Here is a 26,142-nt window from a genome sequence, read left to right on the forward strand (position 1 = left end):
CTGCGAGCAGAGAGGTTAATTTGTTCAGGAGGTTGGAAAGTGATGTCTTAACCCCTGTGAAACGTTTTTTGGTGAGGAGATGTCCATGCCCTTTAAACTCCAAACCCTTTCCAGTGATGTTTTATAAACCAGGACTGGGGCTCTGTGCTTGGGGAGCAGCAGCTGGGGAGATGTGCTTGCAGGAAAGGCATGGGCAAGGAGGGGTTGTCCTTGGGAGTTGTCTTCGTGTTGTTGATCTTCAGACTGCTCCAGCCCTGGAGCAGTTCTATTTCATTTCCCCTCTAAGCGTTGATTTTTTATGAAGTATTTTTTTTCTTCACTCACTTTCATTTCACCTTCCCACGTACCCCTGAGAGAACACAACACATGGCCTCTGCTTTAAAGCAATTAAAGTGCAGAGTGGAGCTGGCTGAAGCACAGGGCTTTCAGTTTGTGATTTTTTTGGTTTGGTTTTTTTTGTTGTTTTTTTTTTTTTTGGTTGTAGTCCAATCAAACTTGTAAAAGTAACCTCAGAGTGGGAATTTAAAACAGGGGGGGAAAAAAAGAAGCATTTTCAGAAACATCCCCAAAATGAGGTTTGAGGCTCTTAACGCTGCTCTCCAGGACACCCGTGAGATTTTCATCTTGAATCCTCAGAGAACAGGGCATCAAGGGATCGTTTTTAATTGGACTCACCCGGATGGGATGTGGGCTTTGTCCAGAGAGGTTGTGGGTGATGAGCCTAGTGGAAAGTGTCCCATGGCAGGGGATGGAATGAAATTGGCTCTGAGCTCCCTCCCAACCCAAACCACCCCGTGATTCTCTGCAATCCCAACCCATTTTCACCCCAGAGTTGGTGAACGCTTCCACGTCCTGCCCAGTTGCCAACTTGCAGTGATTTTTTCTGTCATCCAGGGCAGCCAGTTTTCAGGGATTTGATTCCTGGCAGCCCATGGAAAAGGCACTGCTCTAAGACACAAACATTTTCTTTGCAGGGTGGGGGGCTGTGCGTTGCTGCTAGATGAATAATTTAGTGATGGTCGAGTTGATTACTGGTAGTTATTGACTCTGGCTTTGCTGCCTGGGTGATTAAGACACTCAGACATGCCAGAGGGCATTCAGCAGTTTCAAGACTGGTTTGGGGATGTTCCTCCAGGCAGGGTGAGGGGACCTGGGAGGGAGGAGGGCTCAGATGCTCAGCTGGGGCTGGAAATCACAGCTAATTGCTGAAGGGGCACCTCTGATATCAAAGAAGATTGCAGGGGCTGTAACTTTGGGCTCTCTGGAGGTGGAGTAGAGGGTAGGGGATGGTCATTATCTCAACCTTACGCAGAAAGGATGAAAAATGTACTTTATCCTGTGTGGGTTTTGTTGTGAACAACATCAAACCTCCTATGCCGGATTTTTTGTACTGGGCTGTCTGCTTTGAATGTGGTAAATTTTCTTTTCGTACTTTTGCTTTCAGCTGACTTTAATATAAAGCGTTTTTTCAGGCAATTAACAAACTCTAAGGTACTCCATCTGTAAAATAAAGTGATCCACAAAGCCAGGGAACTGGAACACAAAAAAATAACAGAATATGCAGTGCTCAGCTAACAGGAGTTGGTGAGAGCTGGTAACTCTGGAGCAAAAAGCTTCCCTGATCACCTGGGTTAGCCCAGAGGGTTTTCCGGGGAGCTTCCTGAGGGTGGGATGCAGCTTGACAGAAGAATATTTAGATTCATTCTGTCAGTCCAGGTGAGTCATCCCTTGAATAAACCCCATCTGTTAAGGAAGGGCAAGGGAATAATCAGGAAAACTGTGACTTGAAGCTGCAGCTGTTCAAGCCCCGGTGTTCGCCCCTGGAGCTGAGAGGGATAATTACCCTGTGAGGGCTCCATGCTGCCAAAACCAGGCTGCTCCTGCTCCAAAGCCAAGCCTAGAGCTCTGCTTTGAGCCCTGCTGCAGTCTGCCAGCAGTGGGGACCTACCTGAGCACGAGGGCTCTGGCACTCCTGTGTTACTGAGCACGTCCTCCCTTGGCTGAGCTTTCGTCCCCACTTCAGTCACGTTCAAAATAGAATATCTTTATTATATTTTAAAGAGATTAAAATATGTTTATCAGGTACAGACAGACAGCATCTGAGGGATGGCACAGACAGACATCCAGCGCGCAGCTAAGGCTGTGAGAGTGTTCTGGTGAAATACGCTCACCTTGTAACTACAAATGAGAAGGGAGATATTGGCCCCTGGGGAGGTTCCGGCAATAATGTGGGCTGTAGATGCTGCTGCTGCTGCTGCTGCTGCTGTTAAATCCCCCACACAATGAATGGAACAATGGAGTGAGAAACGGGAAGGGGAGCCCTGAGTTTCTAACCCTGGCTCGGGTATCGCAGAGGGAGAGTCTGCGGTTGGGAGAGGGGAAAAATCCAATCCCTCCCAAACCTTTGCCCACATCCATAAAACCAGAAGGCAGTTTAATGACAGGGTGGTAAAGGCAGTTAGCTTGAAAATTGTGAGGAATGGCTTTGGCTCCTGCTTGGATAGTGCTAAAATGGAGTTGGTGGATTCATCATCATTCCAGGAGGACTCTGGCTTGCGGGAGCATGACAAACCCAAGCTGCTTTGTACATGAGTTGTCACAAAAGGGAATTAGGGCAGTAAGTTCTGCAAATCATGTCTTTGATGGGTCTTTGGCAAGGGTTTAGCTGATGGTAGGGCTTGCTTGTGTAGCAGGGCCTTGCTTGAAGGAGCTGGTGTCTTCCAGGAATGTAAATCAACCATAAAATTTAGGCTAAGAGTATACAAAAGCAGCAGGACCTGTCAGGATGGGCTTCAGGAGGATCCTGGCTGCTGCTGGTTGAAACCCCTGGCTTTTGGCTTCTTATGTCACACGCATCCAGGACCTCATGCATTCTTTATAACCTGTGCTATGCTCTGTACACTGCAAACTCTTTTTTTTTTTTTTTGGTAACTTAATAAAATAATGAGAGTGAGAGAGTTAAGGTTTTAATATGTCATTCTGTGTTTTATTATTCCCTCTAAAATGAGCATGTATACTTTTTGAAAAACTTTGGTTTGCTTTGGCATGTGATTCACAGGAACATAGCTCTTTCTATCATTCTGACTTAAGTCATATATTTTTACACTAAACATCTTATTACCTTAGTTTTATTATTTCAGAATCAAAGGAGAGCTTGCAAATGTCTATGACTGCAGAGCGAAGGAATGTTAATGAATAGTGCCATTGAATTTTCAGGTTTTAGCTTTTCTGATCTTAGAGAATATAACTGTAAGCAAAAATATTATGCAAGCTGAATAAAATTTAAATAAATAAGGACCAGATGTAACTATAGGGGCCTATAAAATGTAATACAAATACTATCCACTTCCTTAAAATAAATCTGTATTTTAGTATGAAAAATTATATTCATATTGATATTGTGGATTAATCTTTTTTATGAAAGTTGGCAAGTGAACACCATCCCTTGCAAGGGCTTGTTCTTAAATGGGAAACAGACCTTTTGTTTTGACCTTGAGCGGGGCAGTTTCTGGGTCTCGTGCAATGTGAAGCATTTCTGCATTAACGCAGTAATAGATTTTTACATTCTGCAGCCTGTTTTACTGCAGCAGTGTTTGGCTTAGGATTTGGGGTGCCTGCTAATGGTTTGTGAGCGCCAGCAATGGCAAAACCCTGCAGTGCCACGGGGAGGCATTTGCATGAGAGAAACCCCTCTGAGATGTCAAATGATTCGTTTGGGCTTCACCTTCACCCTCCCTTGCTGAGAAGTTATCTTGGAGATTCCATTTGGATCTGCAAATGGGAGAGCAGAGATCATAACGTGACTGTTGTCATTTCCTCTGCCTCTACAAGTAACCAGCAGCTGAGTTTATTTTAACTACTGAGAGATTCCTGCGTGGAGTTAATTCTCCAGTGAAACTCACTGTGCAACCAGTTGATTTCTGCTTTTATCTGGGAACCAGCCTGTAAAAATGAAATTTTTACAATTTTTACTACTCTGGACAAAATATTGTAGAAGTTGAAAAGGAAATAACTAACGGTATTGTGCTTGCCCTGGGAAAGAGATAAATCCCCGATCCTGCAGTCAGCAAAACCCCTTGCACTGTTATTGTCCTTAATAATGCTGATTTAGTGTAACATTTGTAGCTGTGTAGGAAATTAGCTGGAAACATGTAATGTTAGCTTAGGAAAACACAACTTGTCAACTAAATCAGAAAAACATCTTTGCCAGAGCGTGGTTTTAGATGCAGCTTACTTTTTGTCTTCCTCAGGAAAAGTGCCCTGATGCATGCAGAAAGCTCCATTCCCTACACCAAAGATGTGGTTATGGTTGGTGGGAGGGCTCATTCTCAGTCTTTCTGTGCTGATTATTGCAGGTCTCAGTGGGGAGTGCTTCACCTTCCTTCTGTCAGTGAAGGCTGGAGCTCATGGGCTGAAACAGCTCGACAAACTCAAAGCCCAGCTCAGTTAAAGCAGTAGGACTTGCAGCAGTGCAGGACTCTTTAGGGCTCTGCAGGAAGACTCTTCACCCCAGTCTGGGCCTTTTTCCTTGTCAAATCCAGCCAACACCAGCAGTATGGAGATTCCTCTGCTCCACTTCTTTTTGAAATCACCCCTTTTGCACAGTGGTCCACCTTTATCACAGGATACAACTTCATCCAAATACCCTTGGTACTTTGTACTTGTGCCTCCTGTGTCCTGTTCCTCCCTCACCCTCTATTCCCAGCATTCCCAGAAACAGCCTGGGGGCTCTTTTGCAGCAGCTTTGCAGTTGAAAGCTGCTTCTTGTCCTGCTGAAGAACAGCTGCACAGTGGAAATGAAAGCTGGAGAGACTGGCCCAGGAGCTGTAAACTTGCAGAAAACATGTGACCAGTCCAAGCCTAAAGCCAGCAGCTTGTGAGGCTTTCTCACCATGGTTTATGCTCCTGCAGGCTTTTAAGGATCATTTGGTCAGTGATTTTCCTGAATAGGATGCTGACTTCACCACCTCCCTCCCAAAGGCTCAGTGAGGGCAGTGCTCTGTGGTCCTTGCCTGGGGTCTCTGCCTTACCAGTTCTTGACATTTAAGATACAAAGATTAAGCTGTCAATCTGACTGAATTTAATTCTCAGAGCTAACATGTCTGTTTGTGCCCTTTGCTGAGGGGTGAGTGTGATATTCTTCCCCTCACGGGTCTCTGAATCGTTATAAATCAAGCAGAAAAATATCCACAGCCTGGAGCGGGGGGTGGAAGTTGAGATCCAGCTCCCTGGGAGTTCAGGCTTCTTCCCCTCCTCAGATGAAGGGCAATGCAGTGCAGATCATGCTGTGCACATGATACCAGCTATATTTTCCAGAGGTGGGTGCTAATTTCTGTCAGGCACCTTGCCCTCTCTGTTTATTGTTCACTCTGCACCAACTTCACTCTTTGAGGTGTTGGCCGAGAGGCTCCATGAGCTTCTCCTGCTTCTCTGCCTTCACTTCCACAGCCAAACTCTGATTTTCTCACTCCTGTGCCTTCCCTGTGCTCCACAGCTGTGCAGTCACAGTGATATCCTCAGTCAGAGCAATACTCTGCTGCTGAGGGGTGTTCCTGTTCCACATGAGCCCTACAAAATACCTTTCTCTTTGTGGTAGGTTTGGTGACCATTTCTGCTTCTTGCCATGTTTGGGGCACATCATATCCCAACCAGCTGTGCTTTTGCCGTGTTTGGGAACCATTCTGGCTTGCAGGTGATTTTTGTGGCCGTGCAGTGCTGTGTGAGTGCGTTCAGCTTCATTTCCTTGGGCTGCAGGCCCTTCAATGCAAACATTTTTGAGCCCAGGATGGTGATCTCAGCAGTAGCAGAGAAATTCCTTTCACGTCTGTCTTTCTCTCAATGTTTTCATGGTTGGACAGTCTCGGTTTCCACCAGCCAGCGTGGACTTTGTTTAGCGTGGAGAAATTCTGTTTGCATGGCCCGGCTCATATTCCGCATCCTCCCGTCCCGGGCAAGAGCTGCTCAGCTCTGCAATAATTCCCCATTTGTGTAATGGTCCCAGACTGTTCTTTGTCAAAATATACAAAGATTAAAGCCCCAGTTTGTTGAATGGATTTGTAAACTTTATGAAGTATGTGCTTTCAGCAGCTGGGTATCTTTTTTTAAACAAGTGTGTTCTTGATAGGGGAGTGTTTTTATTTCCCCTTTTGCACGAAGAGTTCTTGTGACTGCCAAGTTCGACCATGGAGAGCCATAATCTGTATGAAGCTGGTGGTGAAAGGAGGTGGGGAGGGATGGGAAAATCCGTCCAGAGCCACCATGGATTCACAACCTCTAGCTGAACGTTGACACCACTTGCTCTTCACCCCCCTTGATTGATTGGTTTTGGACTATGTAAGCTTTGATATCAAGCACGCATTTAATTTGAACAGGAGCTGCTGATGTCCAGAAATCAAAAGCTACCCTTTAAATAAATGTATTGTTTTAGTCATAATAGATTCTGTTTTAGTTTTTTTTCTGAGGCACTGAGAGGGCTGTTCCAGCTTCAATCCACGCCTGTTGATAGAGTCATTACAGCTTGGGGCTTGGTTAGATGGTGGGAGTTTGACATCTCATCACTATACAAACTCCTTTAAAATATTGATATGATAAAAAATGTTCACTAACAGCAGTGGTTTGCTTTTAGTGATTTGTCACGGATGATCAAAACTAACAGAGTCTTATCCAGATCCCACTAGATCCAGTGGAAAAAAAATTTACTTTTGGGTTAAGTACTTTGAGCTGATCCCAGGAGTGTCAGAGGAAGGAGATGTTTGCCATGGTTCATAAGCTAAGGAAAACTAGAACTGACATTTATGCTTATGGACTGTTTAGAAATCTTTAATGTGCATCATGGACACATTGCTCTGTTCTGTTTTAAATCGATTTGATAAGCCTGGTTCAGCTACACTGCTTTAAAAAAAAAAAAAAATCCCTGCTGAAGAAAAACAGTGTTTTGGCAGGTCAGCGAGATGTTTCCTCCTGCAGGGTAGGCACAGAGCGAGCAGGAATGTACCTTTTCGTGCCACATGTATTTTTAGTCCTGGGTCTGGCTTCTCACACATGCAGGAACCGCAGTGTAAGGCTGAAGTGTTGCCTTTTCAAATAGATGATGCAGATTATCCAAATCGATAACACTCGGTGGTTCCTGGGCCTGAGCCTTCGGTATGTGCAGTTCTACATTTCATAAAGCGGTGCTGGGAAAAGCTGGTAACATCCAGGTTGGTGGATGTTTTAAAAGCAACCACAGACGGAAAACAAACTTAGAGAAATGTGATTGAAAGGTCCTTGCTCAGAGGTTAGGAAATACGAGATTAAATCCAGTCTGAAAAGGTTTAATTTGCCCATCCTGTGTACGTGCCCAGTGTGCTGTTCCATGGTCACACTGCCAGTTTTCTACCAAACCTCCTGCCCATCCACTGCCCTGGCGTGTCCCAGGTGAATGATGCTGCCTTAACAATATTTTGTGTTCTCTCACTGGCCACTTCTCCCAGGCTGAAGTCTCTTGCATTACTTTGGAGTAACACCATAATTTGTAAAACAAAGGTAAACAATTCCTCAAACCCAAACCAACCAACCAAAACCCCACAACAACCCAGACCCCACAACAGGGAGAAGATGTGCCTGTGTTGTTCTATTCTGTTAGTATTTGTTGGTCAGTTACTGCAAAAAAACCCTGCAGTTGCCAGTGGTGTGTGTATATATCTGTATTTTATTTTATTTTTTAATCAAACCAGTCTTTTGATTTTCTTAATGACTTGGTACACAGCTCATAGTGTTTCCCCTTCATTTATGCAGATTGAAATCTCTTTTCCCCCGTCTGGGACTCTTGTATCAGCTGTAATCCATTTGTGGTTGCAATCCTCCAGGCTTTTTTCAGGGCCTGGTGTCCATGGATCAGAGGGACCCTGTGGCAGTGGTGCTGTGCTCCAGCAATTCCACATCATTAAATGAGCTGGAGTGGGAATGAAAGGGAGTCCTGCTCTCAGTGTTGTGATCTGAGCGTTACCTGAGGGGCATTTTTGAGTTTTGTTTCTGTGCTGGGAAAGGATCATGAGGCAGCACAGGCAGGGGGTGAATTGGTGATGAGAGATGTGGTGTCCAACATCCAAGCATGGAGGGACCTTTTCCCCACCCCAGCAGCAATTCCCTGCCCCTGCCTCCAAGAAACCACCACACATGCTCCAACTTCACCAGCTGTTTTTTGGGAGCACTCTGGGAAAGGTCCTCTTCGGCTTTGTACATCCTGTTGGTGAGGGGCTTCACAGCAGCAGTTCTGCAGGGTGTATTTGAGGACGGGTTATCCAGAACCCACGTGTGTAATTAAAAATCACCGCGTGTTTGCCCACAGCCAGCGCTGGAGGCTCAGCTCTGAGGCTGAGGGTTTGCTGGTGCTGCTGAGGACAGGAGCGGGTTTTGCACACTGCAGCATCCCACCCTGCAAGCTGAAGCACTGTAGCAGTGCTTCACCTATAGTCACCCGTTTTTTTCTTTTCTTACGGAAAAAGAAAAATTTAAAAAAAAAAAAAAGCAAACAAACCAGAACAATGCAAAGGGAAAGCACCAGCAAGAGAACAGAATGTTCTTTGTAATGCTTTTTCTTTGGGGACATCTATTGCTGGCAATAAGATTAAATCACTGAAACCTTCCCTGAAGCTACATCTGCCACTGCCTACATTTTCCAACCTCAGTAATAAACTAACATTTGCCATTGTTCCTTTCTTCTGGATTTCATTTCTTACAGATTTAACCAGCGCTATTTACCACAAGGCATGCAGCTCTTGCTTAAAGCCGAGGTCCATGCCAAGTCCCTAAAAATATTCATAGCTCCAAAGAATCTGGTTTTAAATAATATCATTAAAAGTAGACGATATTAATACAACAGTTCACACGGAGTTCACGTGCTGCTGATGCCAATGTATAAAAATGATGGAAGAACCTCTAGACAAGACTACCCTGAAGTGGGGAACAAAATCCTTTGTACCTTTATACCGGCTTGAGATTACAGGAGTCACTTTCTTATCCCAAAATACTGAAAATTTTAAAAATCTGCCTTTCAGTCTTGCTTCTCCTGACTTGGAGTGCTGTATTTTTAACTGTGGAGCTGGTGGGGAGCGTGGGGTGGGTCATGGTGGCCAGTTTGGGGGTGTTTGGGGAGCAGGGTTCATGCCACTGCCTTCTTCCCACAGGACGCCATCGTGATCCATGAAGTTTATGAAGAAGGGGCAGCAGCCCGAGATGGCAGACTTTGGGCTGGTGATCAGATTCTGGAGGTAAATGACATTCTCTGTGTCTGTGTTTGGTTGTGGAGACTGGTCGTCATTCAACAGAGGTCCCTTGTAGGTTGAATAGGATCCGTTCTCGAGGCTTCCCTTCTGTCACTAAGAAAGTCCTGAAAAATTCATATTTCCTTATATATTCATATAAACTGAAGGTACAAATTGAGAATACATTAAATTTAATTGAGCAAGGCAGTTCTTGAATTACATAGTTCAGCTGTCATGTCCAATAGCTCAGTATTATTCATCTCTTTAATCTTTCATTCGGAGGCCTACGCTCCCGACGCCGCTCCCGTATCTCTGCTCCGCCTGAAATCCAAATATTGAGCTGGGATAAGGTGGGGTGAGGAGGAGAAGGTGGCTGTAGCATCCCTGCCAGTATTCCTGCCAGTATTTACTGCCAGTATCCCCATCAGCATCACCCCATCAGCATCACCCCACAGCATCCCTGTCAGCATCACCCCACAGCATCCCTGTCAGCATCCCTCCCAGCATCCCTGCAGAAGCTACCAGCTCCCCCAGGCCACACTTGAGGCAGCTGGGGAATGGCTGCTGTGAATCAATGTGGTATTTTTCCCCCCCAGACAAGCACAAGGAAAAGGTGGAGGGAAAGGGTTAAGAGCGAAGTGTTGGTCTGCAAATGAAACTTGCGTCAGGCAGGGGTTCAGCGCAGCTGCTTTGCAGCTCCGCTGTCAGCTCAGGACAAATTCCCAGCATGGCCATTAAGGCCTCGGTGTGTAGGGTTAGGAAAATAGCAAGGGGTACTTGGGGAGTTGTCTTTACAGCTCTTGCACTGCAAATATTTTTGTTAGCGTTGAGGCCGAATGTTGTTTTGGTTTTATAAATAACGGGGTATTAACAGAGCACGGTAATTAGAGGGTAAAAATGGAGCAGGTTAATTAATTCTTCTCTGGCCAAACAGGAAAGTGCTAATGTTTGTGAGCCATAATATTGTTATTATTTCAGCTTTTAAAAGCTGTATTAATCAAAAAGATGACTGAATTAGTTTCAGATTAGTGTGATAAAGCACACAAAGGTGCCTGTGTCGAGGAAAGACTATCAATGCACTTATAAATAAATGTGTGCAGGATTGGTACAAAAGCATATAGAGAATAAAGATTAGTCTCAATTACCTTAACGTAAAATTAGATATGATTTTAGTTTTGCACATCTAGAAATTCTGAGAAATATTTTCATTGCCTTCAAAACTTATGGAAGTGGATTAACATTTGTGGTTATTCTGTTACAGCTCATGCTACTTCCTAAAGAGACTTCAAAAATGTCTAAGTATTGATATGTTTTGGTATGAAGAAATAAAAGATGATTTAGTTGACAGAAGATTGGCAAACACCTTAAAGGGCACTTGTGGATCAGGCTTGGCAAAATCAGATCAAGTTTCACGTTGCAATAGGGTTTTTTAAAGGGACATTTAAGCAGAACTTCTTGTTCCGTCTGACATTACTAAAATGTTGAAACCTTCTCAGGTTGTGGTAAGAGAAGTGTAGCTGGCTGCTCCACCAGCGGTCTGGTGTGCCATCTATTGGGAAAACAGGAAAATCACCATTTAATCCTGCCTGGGATTTTCTGTGCCCATTGATTTGCTGGTGTTTCTGATTCCTTCTGTTTTCATCTTTATGATGTTACAGAGCTGGGGGAGAAGGGATCTGAGCGCTGAGATACACAGGGAGCTCAAAGGAGCACCTCCCACGTTGTGTAGTTGGAGAAAGAAGCATTGCTTGAGGTTCCAAAGGCTTGAGGTTAAAAAGAAGGGAAGAACACTCAAAACCCCCCAAGCCCAAATGTTCTGGTTGTCGGGATTTACTCCAGGCAGTGGCACAAAAGCTCCGAGCTCACACTCCATAGGAGACCCAGGATCTCGGCCCTCTGGAGATGGGAACACTCAATTGGAGCACCAAGGGGTGTCAAACTGACAGATCTGTGCTGTCACCCAGGGGCAGGGTGTGATGGAAAGGCCATTTATCCGTGTCATTTGGAAAGCAAACACTGATCATTCCAGGTGAACGGGATCGACCTGCGGAACGCCAGCCACGAGGAGGCCATCACCGCGCTCCGCCAGACGCCCCAGAAGGTGCAGCTGGTGGTTTACAGGAATGAGGCACACTACAAGGATGAGGAGAACTTGGAGATTTTCTCTGTGGATATCCAGAAGAAAACGGGCCGAGGGCTGGGGCTCAGCATAGCTGGGAAAAGGTAAGAGCGTCTCTGATCTGACAGTGCTTCCAGTGGGAGATGTTTGGGATTTTGACCTGTGAACAACTGTAGGAGTTAAATGGAATATGAAGCAAAATTTTGTATTTTAAATATCTTCCAGGATTCAATGGGGCCGTGGTTGTGGCTCCTGTGTCAGAACAGAGCTGAGAAGTGAAGGCTGTTGCTGCCCAGGAGGGCTCTGGGCACAGAGAGGGAATCCCACGCAGAACTAGGGGCTCACTCTTCTGTGGCGTCAGGGTAGCTGTGTCTCAGGGCTCTGGAGGCCCTAACCATGGCTTTGGCTTTTCTGGTTTCTAAATTGGTGGATAAACCTACCCTAACTCTTTCCAGGATGTGCCTTTGCAGATGGATTTGTGAGTTAGATTGAGCTCATGCTCGGTTCGGAGGAAGCGAGGTCAGTGGAGGGTGAGAGGCCGGGTTAGACCCAAACCCGGAGGAGTTCACAGTGCCTGTGCCACACTGCAGAGAGCAGTTTACCGAGCAGGACCTGAGATACAGAGCCACTGGGACTGGAAAAGCCCTCCAAGGTCATGACCGATGTCACCGAGCCCAGAGCTCCGAGTGCCACCTCCAGTCCTTCCTTGGACACCTGCAGGGATGGGGACTCCAAAGCTCCCTGGGCAGCCCCTGCCAATGTCTGGCCACCTTTTGCATGAAGAAATTCTTCCTAATATCCAACCCAAACCTCCCCTGGCACAACTTGAGGCCGTTTCCTCTCGTCCTGTCCTGGCTCCACCCTCGTGTCAGGGAGTTGCAGAGAGCAATACAGTGGGAAGTACCAGTAGCCTAATAAAATGTGACTTTTTCCTGATGCCTCTCTAAACCACTGCTATTAGATCACTCAAACCAGAGCGCTGATGGTTTTAATCTTCCTTTGCTATAAGAGATTTATGGCACGACACTTGTTCAGCGTTGGAGTTGCCCTCCTGTATTGCCAAGAATAATTTACTTTTGCAATTACAAAGCACCGTGTCATTATCCTGGCTGCCTATGGTCAGTAGAGTTTCTGCAGCAGTTTTTGGGCGGCAATGTTTAACCCAGGTGTTGTGAGCAGATTGTGGGGTGGGTGATTAATTTAGATGATGTAAATTACCCTGCAGATGGTAATGGCAGTGTCCAGCCCTCCTCCCTTTGCCTCTGTGCTGAACTTCCTGTGCTACTCCTGAATCCTTCAGCAACTGGGGATCCCCTCCTTAGAAGGAGGCCAATTGCTGAAGTTTGTTAAATGATGCCCAGGTATAATTCAGGGTGGGAAGTGTTGTGTCCCTCAGGTGAAGGATAAAAAAATGCCAGATCTTGGCATTGCAGCTGACACCAGGTCACAGCACGGAATCACGGGAACATTTAGGTTGAAAAAGTCCACCAAGATCATTGAGTCCAACCTTTAACTAACACTGCCAGGTCCACCACTAACCCATGTGCCATCAGGAGATAGTTTAACTCCATCAAATAAATGGTGTTTTCCATAAATCTTTATGCGTCCTACAATCAGAACTAGCAGTTCAAGGGGAAAGACAACATTAAATATTAGCAAAACATGCTGTGGTTTTAAAACTCATCCATTTTTTTTTTTTACACAGCTGAATGGGGTGTAAAACTGGTTCTTCCTCTGCTCACAGGTTTCTTTTAATGTCTCTTAAATGCAAGTAATCTAAATTGGTCTCCCAAAGAATATTGGATTGTGTAATTAGCCATATGCTTCTTGCATTGTTAGAAATGGAAGTGGAGTGTTTATCTCTGACATTGTTAAAGGAGGAGCTGCAGACCTAGATGGAAGATTAATTCAAGGAGATCAAATTTTGTCTGTAAATGGGGAGGATATGAGAAATGCCTCACAAGAGACTGTTGCCACTATCCTTAAGGTGAGTACAGAATACATTTTGGGATACTGAATTGCAGTTACTGACACTGTGCAAGGTAATTATCCTGAAGTGCTATTTACCATTCACAGGACAGCTCCAGCTGATTACTGAGACAAGAATTTCATTTGAAATAACTTTCATTTAAAGTCACTTCTCTGTGTATTTCTAGGAATTGGATGATATGAAGCAGGAACACAAAGGCACATTTAGTATTTAGGCATTTATTTTAAAATGCAACTGTGTATCTCATGTGTTAGAAAAACACTTGGAAACGGGAGAGGCAGCACAAACCAGAACTGAAATAAATCTTTGGCTTCACTGTACTGACCTGCAGGGATAAAATGACAGCTTAAATCTGTTCCTGCACAGCTTTCCATCTTCCAGGAGAGATTCCACTCTGAAATTCTGGGAGAAGTTGCCTTTTTCCATGGCTGGTTGGGCTGGGGGAGAGGACGGGGTGGGATGGCCATGAGTGGATGCTGAAGATCCATTTCTATTACAAACTGCGTCTGCTTCCAGGGCTTTCCCCCTGCCATCCCCACCAGTGTTTCTGCACATGATTTCTTTCATTCTTCAGGGGAAGGGCTAATTATTTCCTTGCTTTTTCCATTCAGGGTTGGTGCCTTGCCAAAAGTGTACCTATTTAAGAAATGGGAACCGGTGGTACGAGGGTATTTTGTTAAGTTGGATCCATATGGGTTAAATTCACCCTTTTCTGCAGCATTCTGCCTCTGAAGGGTTTTTCAAATGTCTGCTAAAGAGTTTGGGGCTTTTTGTTTATTTTTGCTGAGTAAATTGGCCATCAGTTTGCAAGGGGGAGATTCATACCAAATTCAGCAACTAGGAGAAACCTTCAGGACAAGCCTAAATCCACTTTTTGTATTGTCTAAATACAAGAGTTCATGTTTTGAGCATTCCTTCTGGCTTTCTTCACGGACTTGTGGTGCTGAATATAAACATAATTCTCTCCAGGAGAGCATGAAATATCATATGTCTACTTAAATTGTACATTGTGGGTTGTTTTTTGTTGTTTTTTTTTTTTTTTTCCAAGTGTGCTCAAGGCCTGGTGCATCTTGAGCTGGGGAGATTGCGAGCTGGGTCATGGCTGTCATCACGGAAAACATCCCAAAACAGTCAGGTCAGTGACAAATTCCTCTGCTTAAACTGGAGCTGTGAAGGGCAGAGCATGGGGATGGTGCACAGATGTGCACACGAAGCTCATCCTTCCACAGACACTGCTGAGGGTGGGGAACAAAACATTTTATCCCCGTGATTTTCTGTGCTGAACTGCAGCTGGAATGCTGATTGAGCAGAAGAGCTGGTTCATGTATTTATTGTTGAAGGAGTGTCTTCCCAAGACGCACCAAAAATCTCTAATATCTTTCTCAAACGATGATGCCCAGAAATTTTTGGTTTGAAGACCTGAAAAAACCGCCTGAATGTATTTTCTGCAGCTGTTTTGTCTGTCAAAACAGGCTAATGAAACCAAACTGTATCTCTGCCTGTCTTCCAGCAGAACCACAGGAGAGCTGCTTTCCTCTCCAAGAAAACACAGAGCAATTTCCTGCTTCACTTGCTTTTTACCTGAAGCGAGGACAACAAATCATTTTTCAATCAGAGCAGGGCCTTTCCCCTCTCCCTGTGCCCCCCAGTCTGCTCAGACACCAATTCTTGGTGTTAAACCTGGAGGATTGCAGGGGAGAGAAACAAGGCGCAGTGACTTAGAAAACTTCTTCTGAATGGGTTTAACTTCTGAAAATCGACTGCTTTGCCATTTTATTTAAGGTGCCAATGTCTCTAGAAGAGTGAATCGCAGCAGGGTGAGGCTGTGGGGGGTTTGGGCCTCTTTCTGCCATGAGGGGATCCAGCACTGCTAAAAGAAGGGTTTGTTTTTTGGAAACAGAGAGGAGGAGCCAGAGGAGGCTTAGGGGAGATGTGAGTTAAAGCAGGAATGTTTTTAAGGAGCTCTGTTAGAGGCCTGTCCATGAACAACCCCAAAAAAGGTGCCAAAATTATCCCAGCATGGTGTGATTTCTTCACTTCCTAAAGGCCAGCAGCGGTCCTGGCTGGCTGGAGGTGGTGAGGTACCAGGGGGGGCTAAAGCCATGTGGGAACAGCTGGGCTAAGCCCAGCTTTAAAAACAATGGCTTTGAAGAAAGGTCTGCAGTGCATGCAGCAGGCAAGGAGAAGTGAAGTGACAGAGGGAAATTGCACTGATTGCATGAAGTCAGCAGTCAGGTATTACATTTTGTTTTGCCCATTGTGTCAACATGAAGCCTAAGCAAGAGCAAAGTATTCAAAAAGTGACAGCAAAAAATTACTCACCAGGTTTTACCATAAAAAAGCTCAAGCTGAAAGGGAAGCAAAATGCCACCATATCTAACATGGGTCTCGGTAAAAATTCAGATTAAATGACATCATCTCCCTTTTTTGTAGCATAAGAGGCTTTTGCAGGAACCTGGTAATTCCTGCCTTTCTTTAAATACAAGAAATCCTAATCTCCTTGATGCAGAGCCATTTGAGAGCCTGCTCCGAAGTGGCTTGGTGATTTTGAAAACTGAATAAATGTTTCTCACCAAGAAACCCTTCCAAGGGTTATAAAAATCTTGGCAGATGATGCAGCAAATCAGCTTGAACGACTTGCACAACTGCAAGAGCTGCTTTAGAAGGTGCTGGCCAAGAGCATCCAGACCTTTTGTCCTCACTTGGCTTTTTTGTGGGTGCACCGCATCCCTTGAGCAGTGGGAATCGAAGCCTTGTGGTGCAGGACAGGGGTTTCTTTCACAGGCATTGCAAATGTTAGCTGGGCCATGAATTGGCACCCAGGGGTGGAAGCTGTGCTGTGCCTGGTGTTTGTCACTGACAGCTGCACCCTGGCCAGGGGGATAAATGTGTCGGGGCTTTTGAGTCACCAGCTGATGAGTTTGGGGGGAGAAATCTCTGCTGTGCATGGACAAGGATGGACCATATCTTTGTTTTGGGCAAGGCAGCCAGCCCAGCTGGAAAGGTCTGGCCCTCGGTGGAACCTGTTCAGGTGCCCTTCCTAAATTGATAATTGAGTTTCCTCGAGGGGCAGAGTCTGAAGATCAAAGCCAGATAAGGAGAGAGGGAAAAGGAGGGAAATGGAAAGGGCAAGCAGGAGTGAGCTTCTCCCTTTGGAGGCTCACCCTGTGTCAGCTCCCATGTTCTTCTGGAAATGAGAGGAGGTTCTTGGGCAAATAGAAGGAGCAGGGGCAATTACAGTGGATTCAGACAAAACAACAAAGATTCCTGCCAGGTGCCAGGATGGGTGTCCCTGTTATCCCCCCCTCATGTGAGAGAGCAGCTGTTTGTCCTCCTGGGTGCTCCTGCATGCAGGGGCATCACAGGGAAGGTGCCCATCATTACCCCTTCTCCTGAGGTGTGGAAACACCCTGGGAGCAACTGAGAGGGGGGAACACTGCCTAAAGCTGAGCCGAGCAACACCTCAGTGTGGAATAAGGGTCTGTAGCACCGTGAGCGGCACCACAGAACCACTGAGGTTGGAAAATCCCTCCGAGACCATCAAACCCAACCATTCCCCAGCCCTGTTAAGCCCAGCACTAACCCCTGCCCCGAGTGCCGCGTCCACACATCTGTTAAATGCCTCCAGGGATGGTGACTTCACGTGCTCAGGGAAGTTTTGGTGCGTTTCCCCTCCGCAGAGGGGTTTGCACTTGCGTGGCCAATGTGGCATTTCCAGTGTGGCTGGCACAGAGCACAGCTGCGCCCGTCTGTCGCAAGGGCTGGTTTAAAGTTCACTTTTGGGTTTGACTCACAGGGTTTTTTTAATTTCTTTTCACCCTCAGGCGAGCCAACAGAGTCTCCACAGCCACTTCCACCCCGCGCTTGCTCCCGTCCTCTCCACCTTGCAGAGCTTTGTCAGCACGAAAAGATCCTCAGCAGACACATCCCAGAGAAGCTCAGGTACAGAGTGGGCAGCTGTCAGAACAGCTGAGTGTGATTTGCTTTGTTTGGGCTGCTTTAAAAGCCAAACTGAACACGTGAATCTGGCCTTCCTGCCCAGCCTCCCAGAAGACGCCCCACGGATGTTTTTAAGGCCCAAACACTTCCCAGAAGATGACATTATTTTTATGGCTGCTGGAAGAGTAATGGCCCCTCTATTTTAAGTGCAGAATCCCTGTGCCCTTGTCAGAGGCTTAGCACAGGCATGGCCCTCGCATTAGAAACAGTTTTCTCAGGGAATAAAGCTGCCACCACTTCATTTATATCTTTGTTGCTCTTGAGTGCATAAAGGGGTGTTTTGTAATGAGAAAGTCACAATGCCCAGTTTGCAATTTGCAGGTGTAGAGAGCGTGAAATCCACGACCCGCAGCAGCCTGGGGAGAGAGAGTTGCTCCAGGAGTTGGGAATCTTTGCTCACATCTGACCATGGGCAGGAGGAGAGGACATTTCTTCTGCTGGTTTGCAGGCACTGCCGGAGCCTGGTGGCTTTTGGGCATCATTCCTCGTGCTGTCTGGACGGGCCCTGCAGCACTGGGCGTCTCCTGAGCCTGATTTGGGCTCCCCAGGGCTGGGCTTGCCCGTGCCACAGACCTCAGCTGTCCTGGTCCTCCTGCCCAGGCACACACACCTGCATGGATGTGGGGAGTGCTGGTTTGGGGGGGTAAGAATCGTGGAATTTTGGAAGGGATTTACTCTGCCGGCCTTCTGCAAGGCTCTTAAAATTGTTTTGTTGAAACTGATACAGTTAGGGGTATAGCAGAGCTTGGGACCTGACTACACCATCAGCTTGTTGGGCTGAAAAAGATGCAGTTTGAACAATGGCTCTGAAGTTTCTCTTTGCCTTTTTCCTTTATTCTTTATTTTCCATTCTCCTCTCTTCGCTTCCCTTCCCCCTTTCCCACTTTCCCTCTTCTCTTTTCCCTGTTCCTTTTGTCCTCTTCCCCCTTTCCTTTCCCTCTCACCTTAATTCCCTTCCCCTTTTCCTTCCCCTTTTCTTGCCCTTTTTCCTCCCCTTTTCCAGTATTTAGGGTGCTTTTCCACACCCTCTGACTGGATACACACCAGCCTCACCCCCTGCCTGCCCATTATTTACCAACACAGCACGAACGGGAAGAGGAGATCCCTGGAACTGCCCCGTTCCCAGAGCCCTTTGTGCAAGGACGCTGTGATTTAGGAATAATAAGCCAATCTTTAATTGAGTGAAGGCACAATAGGGCTGTTCTCCAGGCTGGCAGAGTGCTGCTGTTCCACAGATTGTGGCTGGGCTACAATGGGAGTCACAGTGACATCGAGAGCCGGAGGGATTACACCGTATTCATCCTTCCTCCTCCTCCTCCTCACGTGAGCAGCACTGCCTGCCTTGGCACAGGAAGGCTCCACTCCTGCTTGGTGATAATTCTGCCTAGGCAGCAAGGGACCATTGTCACCTGACAGTGTTATCTCTTAATTATATTATCTCTTAATTACAGAAGCTAATTGTTTGTTTCTTTATTACTAGGAGCCGAAATGGGCCCAAGGACTGTGGAGATAACAAGGGTCAGTGAGTTGTTTTCTATCCATTCACAAAGCCCGCTCCTTTCTCTGAAGTTGGGTCATTTCTGCAGCGTTTCTCACAAGCCAAACTGCATTATTTGTGTTTGCAGTCGGGTGTTGGATGTGTGCCTGTGCTTTGGGTGAGGAAATGTGTGTGTCAAACCCGTTTTCTCCCCGTTCCACCAATCAAAGCAGTCAGTTATTGCCATACCTTGAACACGGCCCCTCTGTGAGTTGCCCTCGCTGCAGATGTTTGGTTTTGCTTTGTTCCAGGGCCCAAATGATGCCCTGGGCGTCAGCATAGCAGGAGGGAAGGGCAGTCCCTTGGGAGACATCCCCATCTTCATCGCCATGATCCAGGCCAGCGGAGTGGCCGCTCGGACACAAAGGCTCAGAGTGAGTACAGGGACCCTCAATAATTCCTCTTTCCATCTCCCACCTGTCCCTTGAAGCCTCAAGCACTTCTCTACCCTGCTGTCACCGATAATCTCTCACTGATTACTCTGCCTCTTTTTATATAAAGGCAAAACAAAGTTTAAAAAAAAAAAAATCCACCCCAAAACATAAATCTGCCCTTCTCTTCCCGTCTTGGGAATAATGGCAATTGCTGCCCGTAGTGGAAAAGTAATGATCAGTGGAAGAACTTAAATGCATTTGTAGTGGTTTTGGAATGTCTGTGTTCATCCAGACCCAGGCAGGGCAGCAAGAGGCTCTCTGGAAACCACAGGTGTTTTGGGAACTCTGGACTGGGCATCATTTACAGCTCAAACCAGGTAGAAACCAGATCAGAAATGAGTTGTTTGATCTTGAGATCAAGCCCAGATCAGACCCACAGCACGTGAGGGTTTCCAGGCATGGTCGTGGTGAACACTTCCAGTTTTGGAGAGAGTTTCAAGGAATCATGAGGATTGAAAAGAATTTATTATTAGATCCACATGCTTTGGCCCATGAGATTCATTAGGACATGCTGCTACACTCATGCCTTGTCTCTAATGGAATTAAACAATGGCAGGGTCGAGGTCATTTTTGTGTGTGGGAAGAAGAAACCATCCAGGTTAATTGGATTAATATCAGAAGTTCCCACTCTTCCTATACAACATTCAGCGTGTGCTTACACGGTCTGGAAGAATATGAACTTGTCTGCACATTCAGACACGAACGAATCCTTTCTGGATGGGAGGGCAGCAGTGAAAATCTCCCTCTGTCTCTGCTTGCACATAGAAAGAGTAAAATTCAACCCACCTTTGTTTCTCTGATCGTATTGTTAGTGTTTAAAAAAGGATGGGAAATGATCACTGGCAGTGCAGAATCCTCACAAAAGGGATCCTGCAAAAGAGAAGCATGACTCTGCAGTGCCAAGTTCACGAGGAATTTTAAGCATTCTTAATTTTAATTTTCCCTAATGCTGGTAATTTTCCATTACTGTTGTACTTTCAGGTTGGAGATCGGATTGTCAGCATTAATGGGCAACCTTTGGATGGGCTGTCTCATGCAGATGCAGTTAATCTACTAAAGAATGCTTATGGGAGCATTATCCTGCAGGTATGGTGATAAATTGAACATGCAGCTGCAGCAGGGTAGATAAATGGCATTCAGGAAGGAAAAAGGAAAAAAAAAAAAATCCCTGAGCATCCCTGGCACAAGGCATCACAGAATTGCAGGGTGCTTTGCTGGTGGGAATTACACAGAAGGAGAGCAAGAAGTCATTTCCATTCAAAAATCCTTTATTGCCATTCATACAGGCTGTGAGCATGGTTCTATAAAAGCATGACAAAGGGAACAAAATAACTTGTTGCCACACGTGATAAATCAACAAGCTTCCAAGTTGTGGGTTTGGGGGTTTTTTTTGTTGTTTTTTTTTTTTTTTTTTTAATTGGAAGTTAACTAGGAACAAGAAAATGTGTGTGTGTGTGCTTGTGATGTAATGAGACAGAGACCCACAGGGTGGTTTCCTTGTCCTTGGAAGAAAATCTAGCAGAATTTAGGAAAAATGATGGCATCATCACTAAGACAGTGCTGCCTGGAACTGATTATTCATCAGGTAAAGGATAAAAACACTCAGGAGAGAAAACAGTGCTGTCACTGCTGTGTTTCTCTGGTAGCTAAAAAGGGACATCTTCTGCCACATTGCTTCTAATTGCTGCCTGCCACTGTGTTGATCCATAGTTTATTTTTATGTTTGCACAAAGAAATGGGGAAAATACTCACCAGTTAGAATTCAAAATTCTCCTCGTTTGCAGAATTATTGCAACAACTGGAAAACAAGCTGAAGGCACCACTAAAATCTACTCTTAACTCTCTTTATCATCACGGCATTTTGTCTTGGAACACATCCTGAGGGATTTTTGCAAGCTTCTTGCTTGTATTATGACACAAATGTGACTATAAAAAACGGGAAGGGGGGGAAAAGAAGAAAAGAGGCAATGAAATGATAATAAACTTAGTTTGAGACTTGCTTATTCTTTGTTTTGTCTGCCCATGAACTGCTGACCCGGTAAGTGATGAGCCAGTTCCAGAGCAGATGGTGTTTTGTGTAGTTCCATTGAAGTCAGAGGAAACACACAGATTTACACCAGCTGAGGATCCTCTGTTAAATTATAGTTATCATATTGTTACTAACGTTGAGTAATTTCACTTTTCATGTCAACAGTGTTCCCTGAATAGAAAATGAAGGCTTGCTGCAGAACCCAAAATTGCTCATCTTGAAAGCTGTAATACAGCTCAATATTGCACCTCATGATGGATTTAAAAATATTCCTGATGGAGCACTCTGTCACTGGGTCGCTCACACAAACAAAGAGGTTCTTCTAGAAATGCCGCTGGGTTAAAGAGCTGCTTCTGGAAGTGTCTTTGGGTTTGTCACTTGGCTGTTTTTCATCCACATTTTTGCTCTCTGAGCATTCTGTCTCATTAAAATGAGCTTGATACTGTTCACAAATGATGGAGGTTTATTGGGACAGAATAGAGTCTGTTTTCCTCTATTTAAAATCTGCTCTTGGAAGGTGGGATGTTGTATTTTGACACCTGGAGCAGTGTCAAAGCCTGGTGACGGTTCCCTTCCCCACCAACCACAGGTACCTCTCCACCACCAAACTGCTGAGGTTTTGTTGGTTTTTTTTTAATCAAAACAATCCAGATGGAACAATCCTATCGCTGTGATCATCATGACCGATGTGCCATTAAGTAATTCTGTTTATTATCAGGGTAGACCACTTCGTGGCAAACTGCTCTGAAAGGTCAGATAATTGTGTTCAGTGGGGTGGAAAGGCTTATTATGGGAAACGTCCTGGGAAGGAGTTTGCAAATGCTGTTTGCAAATGGGAGATTAAGGTCTCAGGGGAACAATCATCCCTCTCGGCTGTTTTGATGCCTTGGTTTAATTTAATTTCTTTTCTGCAGGTGTAGTAATGAGATAAGGGGGAGCTTCTTTACAAGGTTGTTGAACTCTGATACATTCTTGCTGCCAGCTGAAGATTTTTGAATACAGATTTGGTTTTGCCCTCGTTTTATTGAACAACAACAACAAAAAAAAACCCAAAACATGACAAATCCTGGCTGGAATTCCCCACTCTGATGCCACAGGAAGGGAACCTTGGTGGGATGTTTGCTGGCTGAGCCAGGTGCTGTTCTCATCTGCTGGACCCCTTTCCTTTGGGGCATCCTGGAACCTGAGTCCTGGGATGCAAAATTTGCATGGAAACTTCCTGGCTCTGTCACCCTCTTGGCTCCAGATGATTGGGAAGAGGGAAATATTGCTGTGGAAGAATTGTGAGCACTCATTTAAAACAGATTTATGGAACAAAATTCTTACTTTGAAAAGGGAAGTTTTCCTTAAAGCCAAGTTCACAGCAATGAGTGGAAGAAGTACCTGCTCACTTTGATAAAATAAGGCCATAGCTAGAGGAAATACTGGAATTGTGCTTCCTGGCTGTTTTTTCACTGTGTCTGAGCTGGACTCCCATGCTGCAGTAACCGTCAGGCAGAGAAGAATATCTCCTCAGAGGGAGATGGAGTTAGGGGATAACCACAGCCTGTACTTGTTGGGAAATTGATGTCCTTTCAAGCTGTAAATACTTCAAATCCAAACCACTTCGTGGTGATTTCTTTGAAAATTTTCCAGGAAAAAAAAAAAAAGGGCAAATAAAAAATCAGCATCAATAAAGTAAAAATAAAGTTAATGCCAGGGCCCTCACTACTCTCACTGAAGGAATTCCTTCCCAATATTCCATCTATCCCTGCCCTCTGGCAGTGGGAAGCCATTCCCTGTGTCCTGTCCCTCCAGGTCTTGTCCCTGTTCCCTCTCCAGCTCTCCTGGAGTCCCTTTAGGCCTGCAAGGGGCTCTGAGCTCTCCCTGGAGCTTCTCCTCTCCAGGTGAGCACTCCAGCCTGTCTCCAGAGAAAGGTGCTCCAGCCCTCAGAGCACCATTCAGGGTGTTTTCAGAATAACAGAGGACCCAGAATTGGGAAGTTGAACAATCCAGTTTGGTTTTGTGCTAAAAATTGAGAAAAGTCAAAACCAAGGATTGATTTGTTCCCTGCTCATCAAACAAACCAGTCTGAGGCATTTCAGGGTCTTTGCCCAGTAGTCCTTTGGATCTTGGTGTTCTCTTGAAGGTTGTGGTGGTTTCTTTCAAGACCAATCCTAGAGCCCTCGTGTTGAGTCTCTTTCCTTGGAAAAGCAACCTTTTTCTCTGGATTACCCAGACAGACTCTTCCCCTTTGCTCAGAGCCTGAGTGATGGTCTTGTGAGGGCAAGACAAAGCTTCAGAGCACAATTTGCATTGAACCCCCAGGAAGGTGGCCGCTCTCACCTGAAAACGTGGAATTAGTGGAGATTTACGAAAGTGTGACTTGGTTTTAAAGCTCGCTCAGGGAACAAAGAGCCAGCAGCTGATTTTCCAAACTGTATTTCCTTGCATCCCTGTTGCCCAGGTGGTGGCTGACACCAACATCAGTGCCATTGCCAGCCAGCTGGAGAGCATGTCCACGGGCTGCAGCCTGAGCCCGCCCTCCGAGCATCCCGCCGAGGATCCCGAGTAAGTTCCTGCTCTCCTGCAAACCTGGGGTGGGTTTCTGGGCCAGGGAAAGGGTGCAAGGAGGTCTCCCCCATTGCTTCTCTCTCTAATTTTCCATCACCTTTGAAATGAAAGCTCGGTGACCTTCCCCAAGCTGATGATGGGCTCGTGTCTGTCTTCGCCTGCTGACAGAAATTGCTGGAGTAAATAAGCACAAAATGTGTTTCCAAGCACTATTTCTGGGTGTTTTTCAAGGAAAAACGATCACTTTTCTTCCTTAATGTTGTGCTGACACGGTATTTCTGCTGTTTTCCATTGGTTTCCTCACCTGGAAGGAGTTCTGATCATAGCAATTTGAAATGATTTGGTATTGGCAGACTGATGCCAGAGGTGTTAAAAACACCTTACAAAACATGTCCCAGGACGTTTATCTTTTCAATCTTTATAACTTTATGAGTAAAAAAAAAAAAAATCCAATTAAAATAATTCCTGTTTGCAGCACTTGTGTGTGGTGATGGAAGTTGGAGGTCCAGCCCTGCTGTGCATCATTTTCCATCATGTGCTTCTCACGCTGTAGCATCCCAGTTACCATTCTGAAATTCATTTATTCTCCATTTCAGCTCATCATTTTCATTATGTTCTTTGTTTTCATTCTGTGGTTCATTCTATTTATTTTAAGAAGTTGCTGCCCTGCCTCAGGAGGGTTGAGTGTAAAAGTTGAGCTATTTGTGCTGCATTCTGTGGTCTTAAAATGTGAGATACTGGTTTTATTGCTGCTCTCAAAGGAGAACTGCTTGCTTTGCAAAAGGATTTGTATTCTTTTCTCAGATTTGAAATTTGGGAGGGGAAATTTGCAGCAGGGAAATTTGGAGGTGAAAATATGAAGCAGAATTAGGTATGTCCTAAAAAAATGCATAGATATTACTCAGCTTGGGCTGCACCTTTAGATAGGTGGATGATGCCAAATGTTTTTTCACAGAATCATGGAATGGTTTAGGTTGGAAAAGCCTTCCCAGATCATCGAGTCCAACTGCCCAGGCCACCATTGACCCATGTCCCCAAGTGCTACATCCGCACAGGGATGAGGACTCCACCACTGCCCTGGCAGTGCCTGACCACCTTCTGTCCACAAGAGTTCTTTCTACATATGTAGAAATTACTAATTTCAAATTTGAGATGGATAAATTCATATGAGTGGTCTAAACTCCACAAAAAAAAAAAAATCTTCCTCTGCTCAGTGTAGGCAGAGAAAACCCCTGAAGAGTTCAGGCTCCAACTGATGAGCTCTGGAGTTACGAGCACGGGGATGTGGGTACAATATAATAATTAAAAATAATGTTTTCCAAGTGAGGAGCTGGAGCACACGGAGCAGCCTTTGAACTCTGGGCTTTGCAGGAGTGTTCCAGTGCAAGGGTCATGGTTTGTGACTGTTTGAAAAAAACTCATGCTAGATCAATGTCTCTGTAAGTGTTCCTTCTGCATAAAGTCCCCAGCGACAGACATTGCTTATCTAAGTGATATTTATTGTGTTTTCAGAGCACCTCAGCCTAAGATTATTGCTTTGGAGAAAGGCTCTGATGGACTGGGATTTAGTATTGTAGGGGGGTATGGAAGTCCCCATGGAGACCTGCCCATTTATGTCAAGACTATATTTGCCAAGGTATCTTTTTAATTTTTTGTTTTCTCCCCTTTTTTTTTTTTTTTTCTGTATTATCTTTAAAAATAAACCTAAGATTGGGCATGGATAATATATTATGTAGCAGAAAGCAAAATGTACTGTCTGAGTACATTGCTGTGAGTTAGTGGACCCAGAACTCATAGCTGGCTTCTCAGTTTATATTTCATATTGCTGATGGCTGAAACAAGACACTTTGTCTCAGCAAAACTGCTCTGTGTACTTGGGCAACTTGGGTTTGTACATTAAAATATTTATAAGGCAGTTTTCTATCTGTAAATCTCCAAGAGATTTCCAGCAGGTATCGAAGGCATCTTTTTTTCCCCACTGTGCAGGAGTGAGGAAATTGCAGAGATGCTGTATCCTGATGAAGAAACAGGAATTAGCCCGTCTCTGATCGCAGAGATTCTGGGGGGATTGGAGGTCCCTGCCTGGTACAGAGAGCTCCAGCCTCTGAGGCTGGGGAAGAAATCATAATATAGCATATCGTAGGAGGGAGAAATGTCCCTTTTCCCACCCATCCCCTGCTAAAAATGAGCCAGCAAAACTTGTCAAGCATGGCCACATGAGGGGAGTTGTGGAGAT

The 26,142-nt window shown here is 45.3% G+C and overlaps 1 protein-coding gene across 5 annotated transcripts in view; it reads left to right on the forward strand.

Moving 5' to 3' along the window:
• PATJ (PATJ crumbs cell polarity complex component) overlaps window positions 1-26,142 on the forward strand; it is a 139,959-nt gene that overhangs the window by 110,151 nt on the left and 3,666 nt on the right. For 3 of the 5 annotated variants that reach the window (XM_066192938.1, XM_066192940.1, XM_066192939.1), the window contains 10 exons: window positions 9,168-9,251; window positions 11,275-11,468; window positions 13,204-13,351; window positions 14,403-14,489; window positions 17,179-17,296; window positions 18,834-18,871; window positions 19,142-19,264; window positions 20,306-20,410; window positions 23,800-23,903; window positions 25,419-25,542. In XM_066192938.1, coding sequence (XP_066049035.1) covers window positions 9,168-9,251; window positions 11,275-11,468; window positions 13,204-13,351; window positions 14,403-14,489; window positions 17,179-17,296; window positions 18,834-18,871; window positions 19,142-19,264; window positions 20,306-20,410; window positions 23,800-23,903; window positions 25,419-25,542 — 1,125 coding nt within the window. Of the gene's footprint in view, window positions 1-9,167; window positions 9,252-11,274; window positions 11,469-13,203; window positions 13,352-14,402; window positions 14,490-17,178; window positions 17,297-18,833; window positions 18,872-19,141; window positions 19,265-20,305; window positions 20,411-21,108; window positions 21,736-23,799; window positions 23,904-25,418; window positions 25,543-26,142 lie in introns of those variants that run through there. The other 2 variants (XM_066192941.1, XM_066192942.1) reach the window with 2 other exon arrangements.

This window comes from Chamaea fasciata, unplaced genomic scaffold (assembly GCF_029207755.1).
Source record: "Chamaea fasciata isolate MVZ Bird 193981 ecotype frontalis unplaced genomic scaffold, bChaFas1.0.hap1 SCAF_10, whole genome shotgun sequence".
NCBI classification, from domain to species: domain Eukaryota; kingdom Metazoa; phylum Chordata; class Aves; order Passeriformes; family Sylviidae; genus Chamaea; species Chamaea fasciata.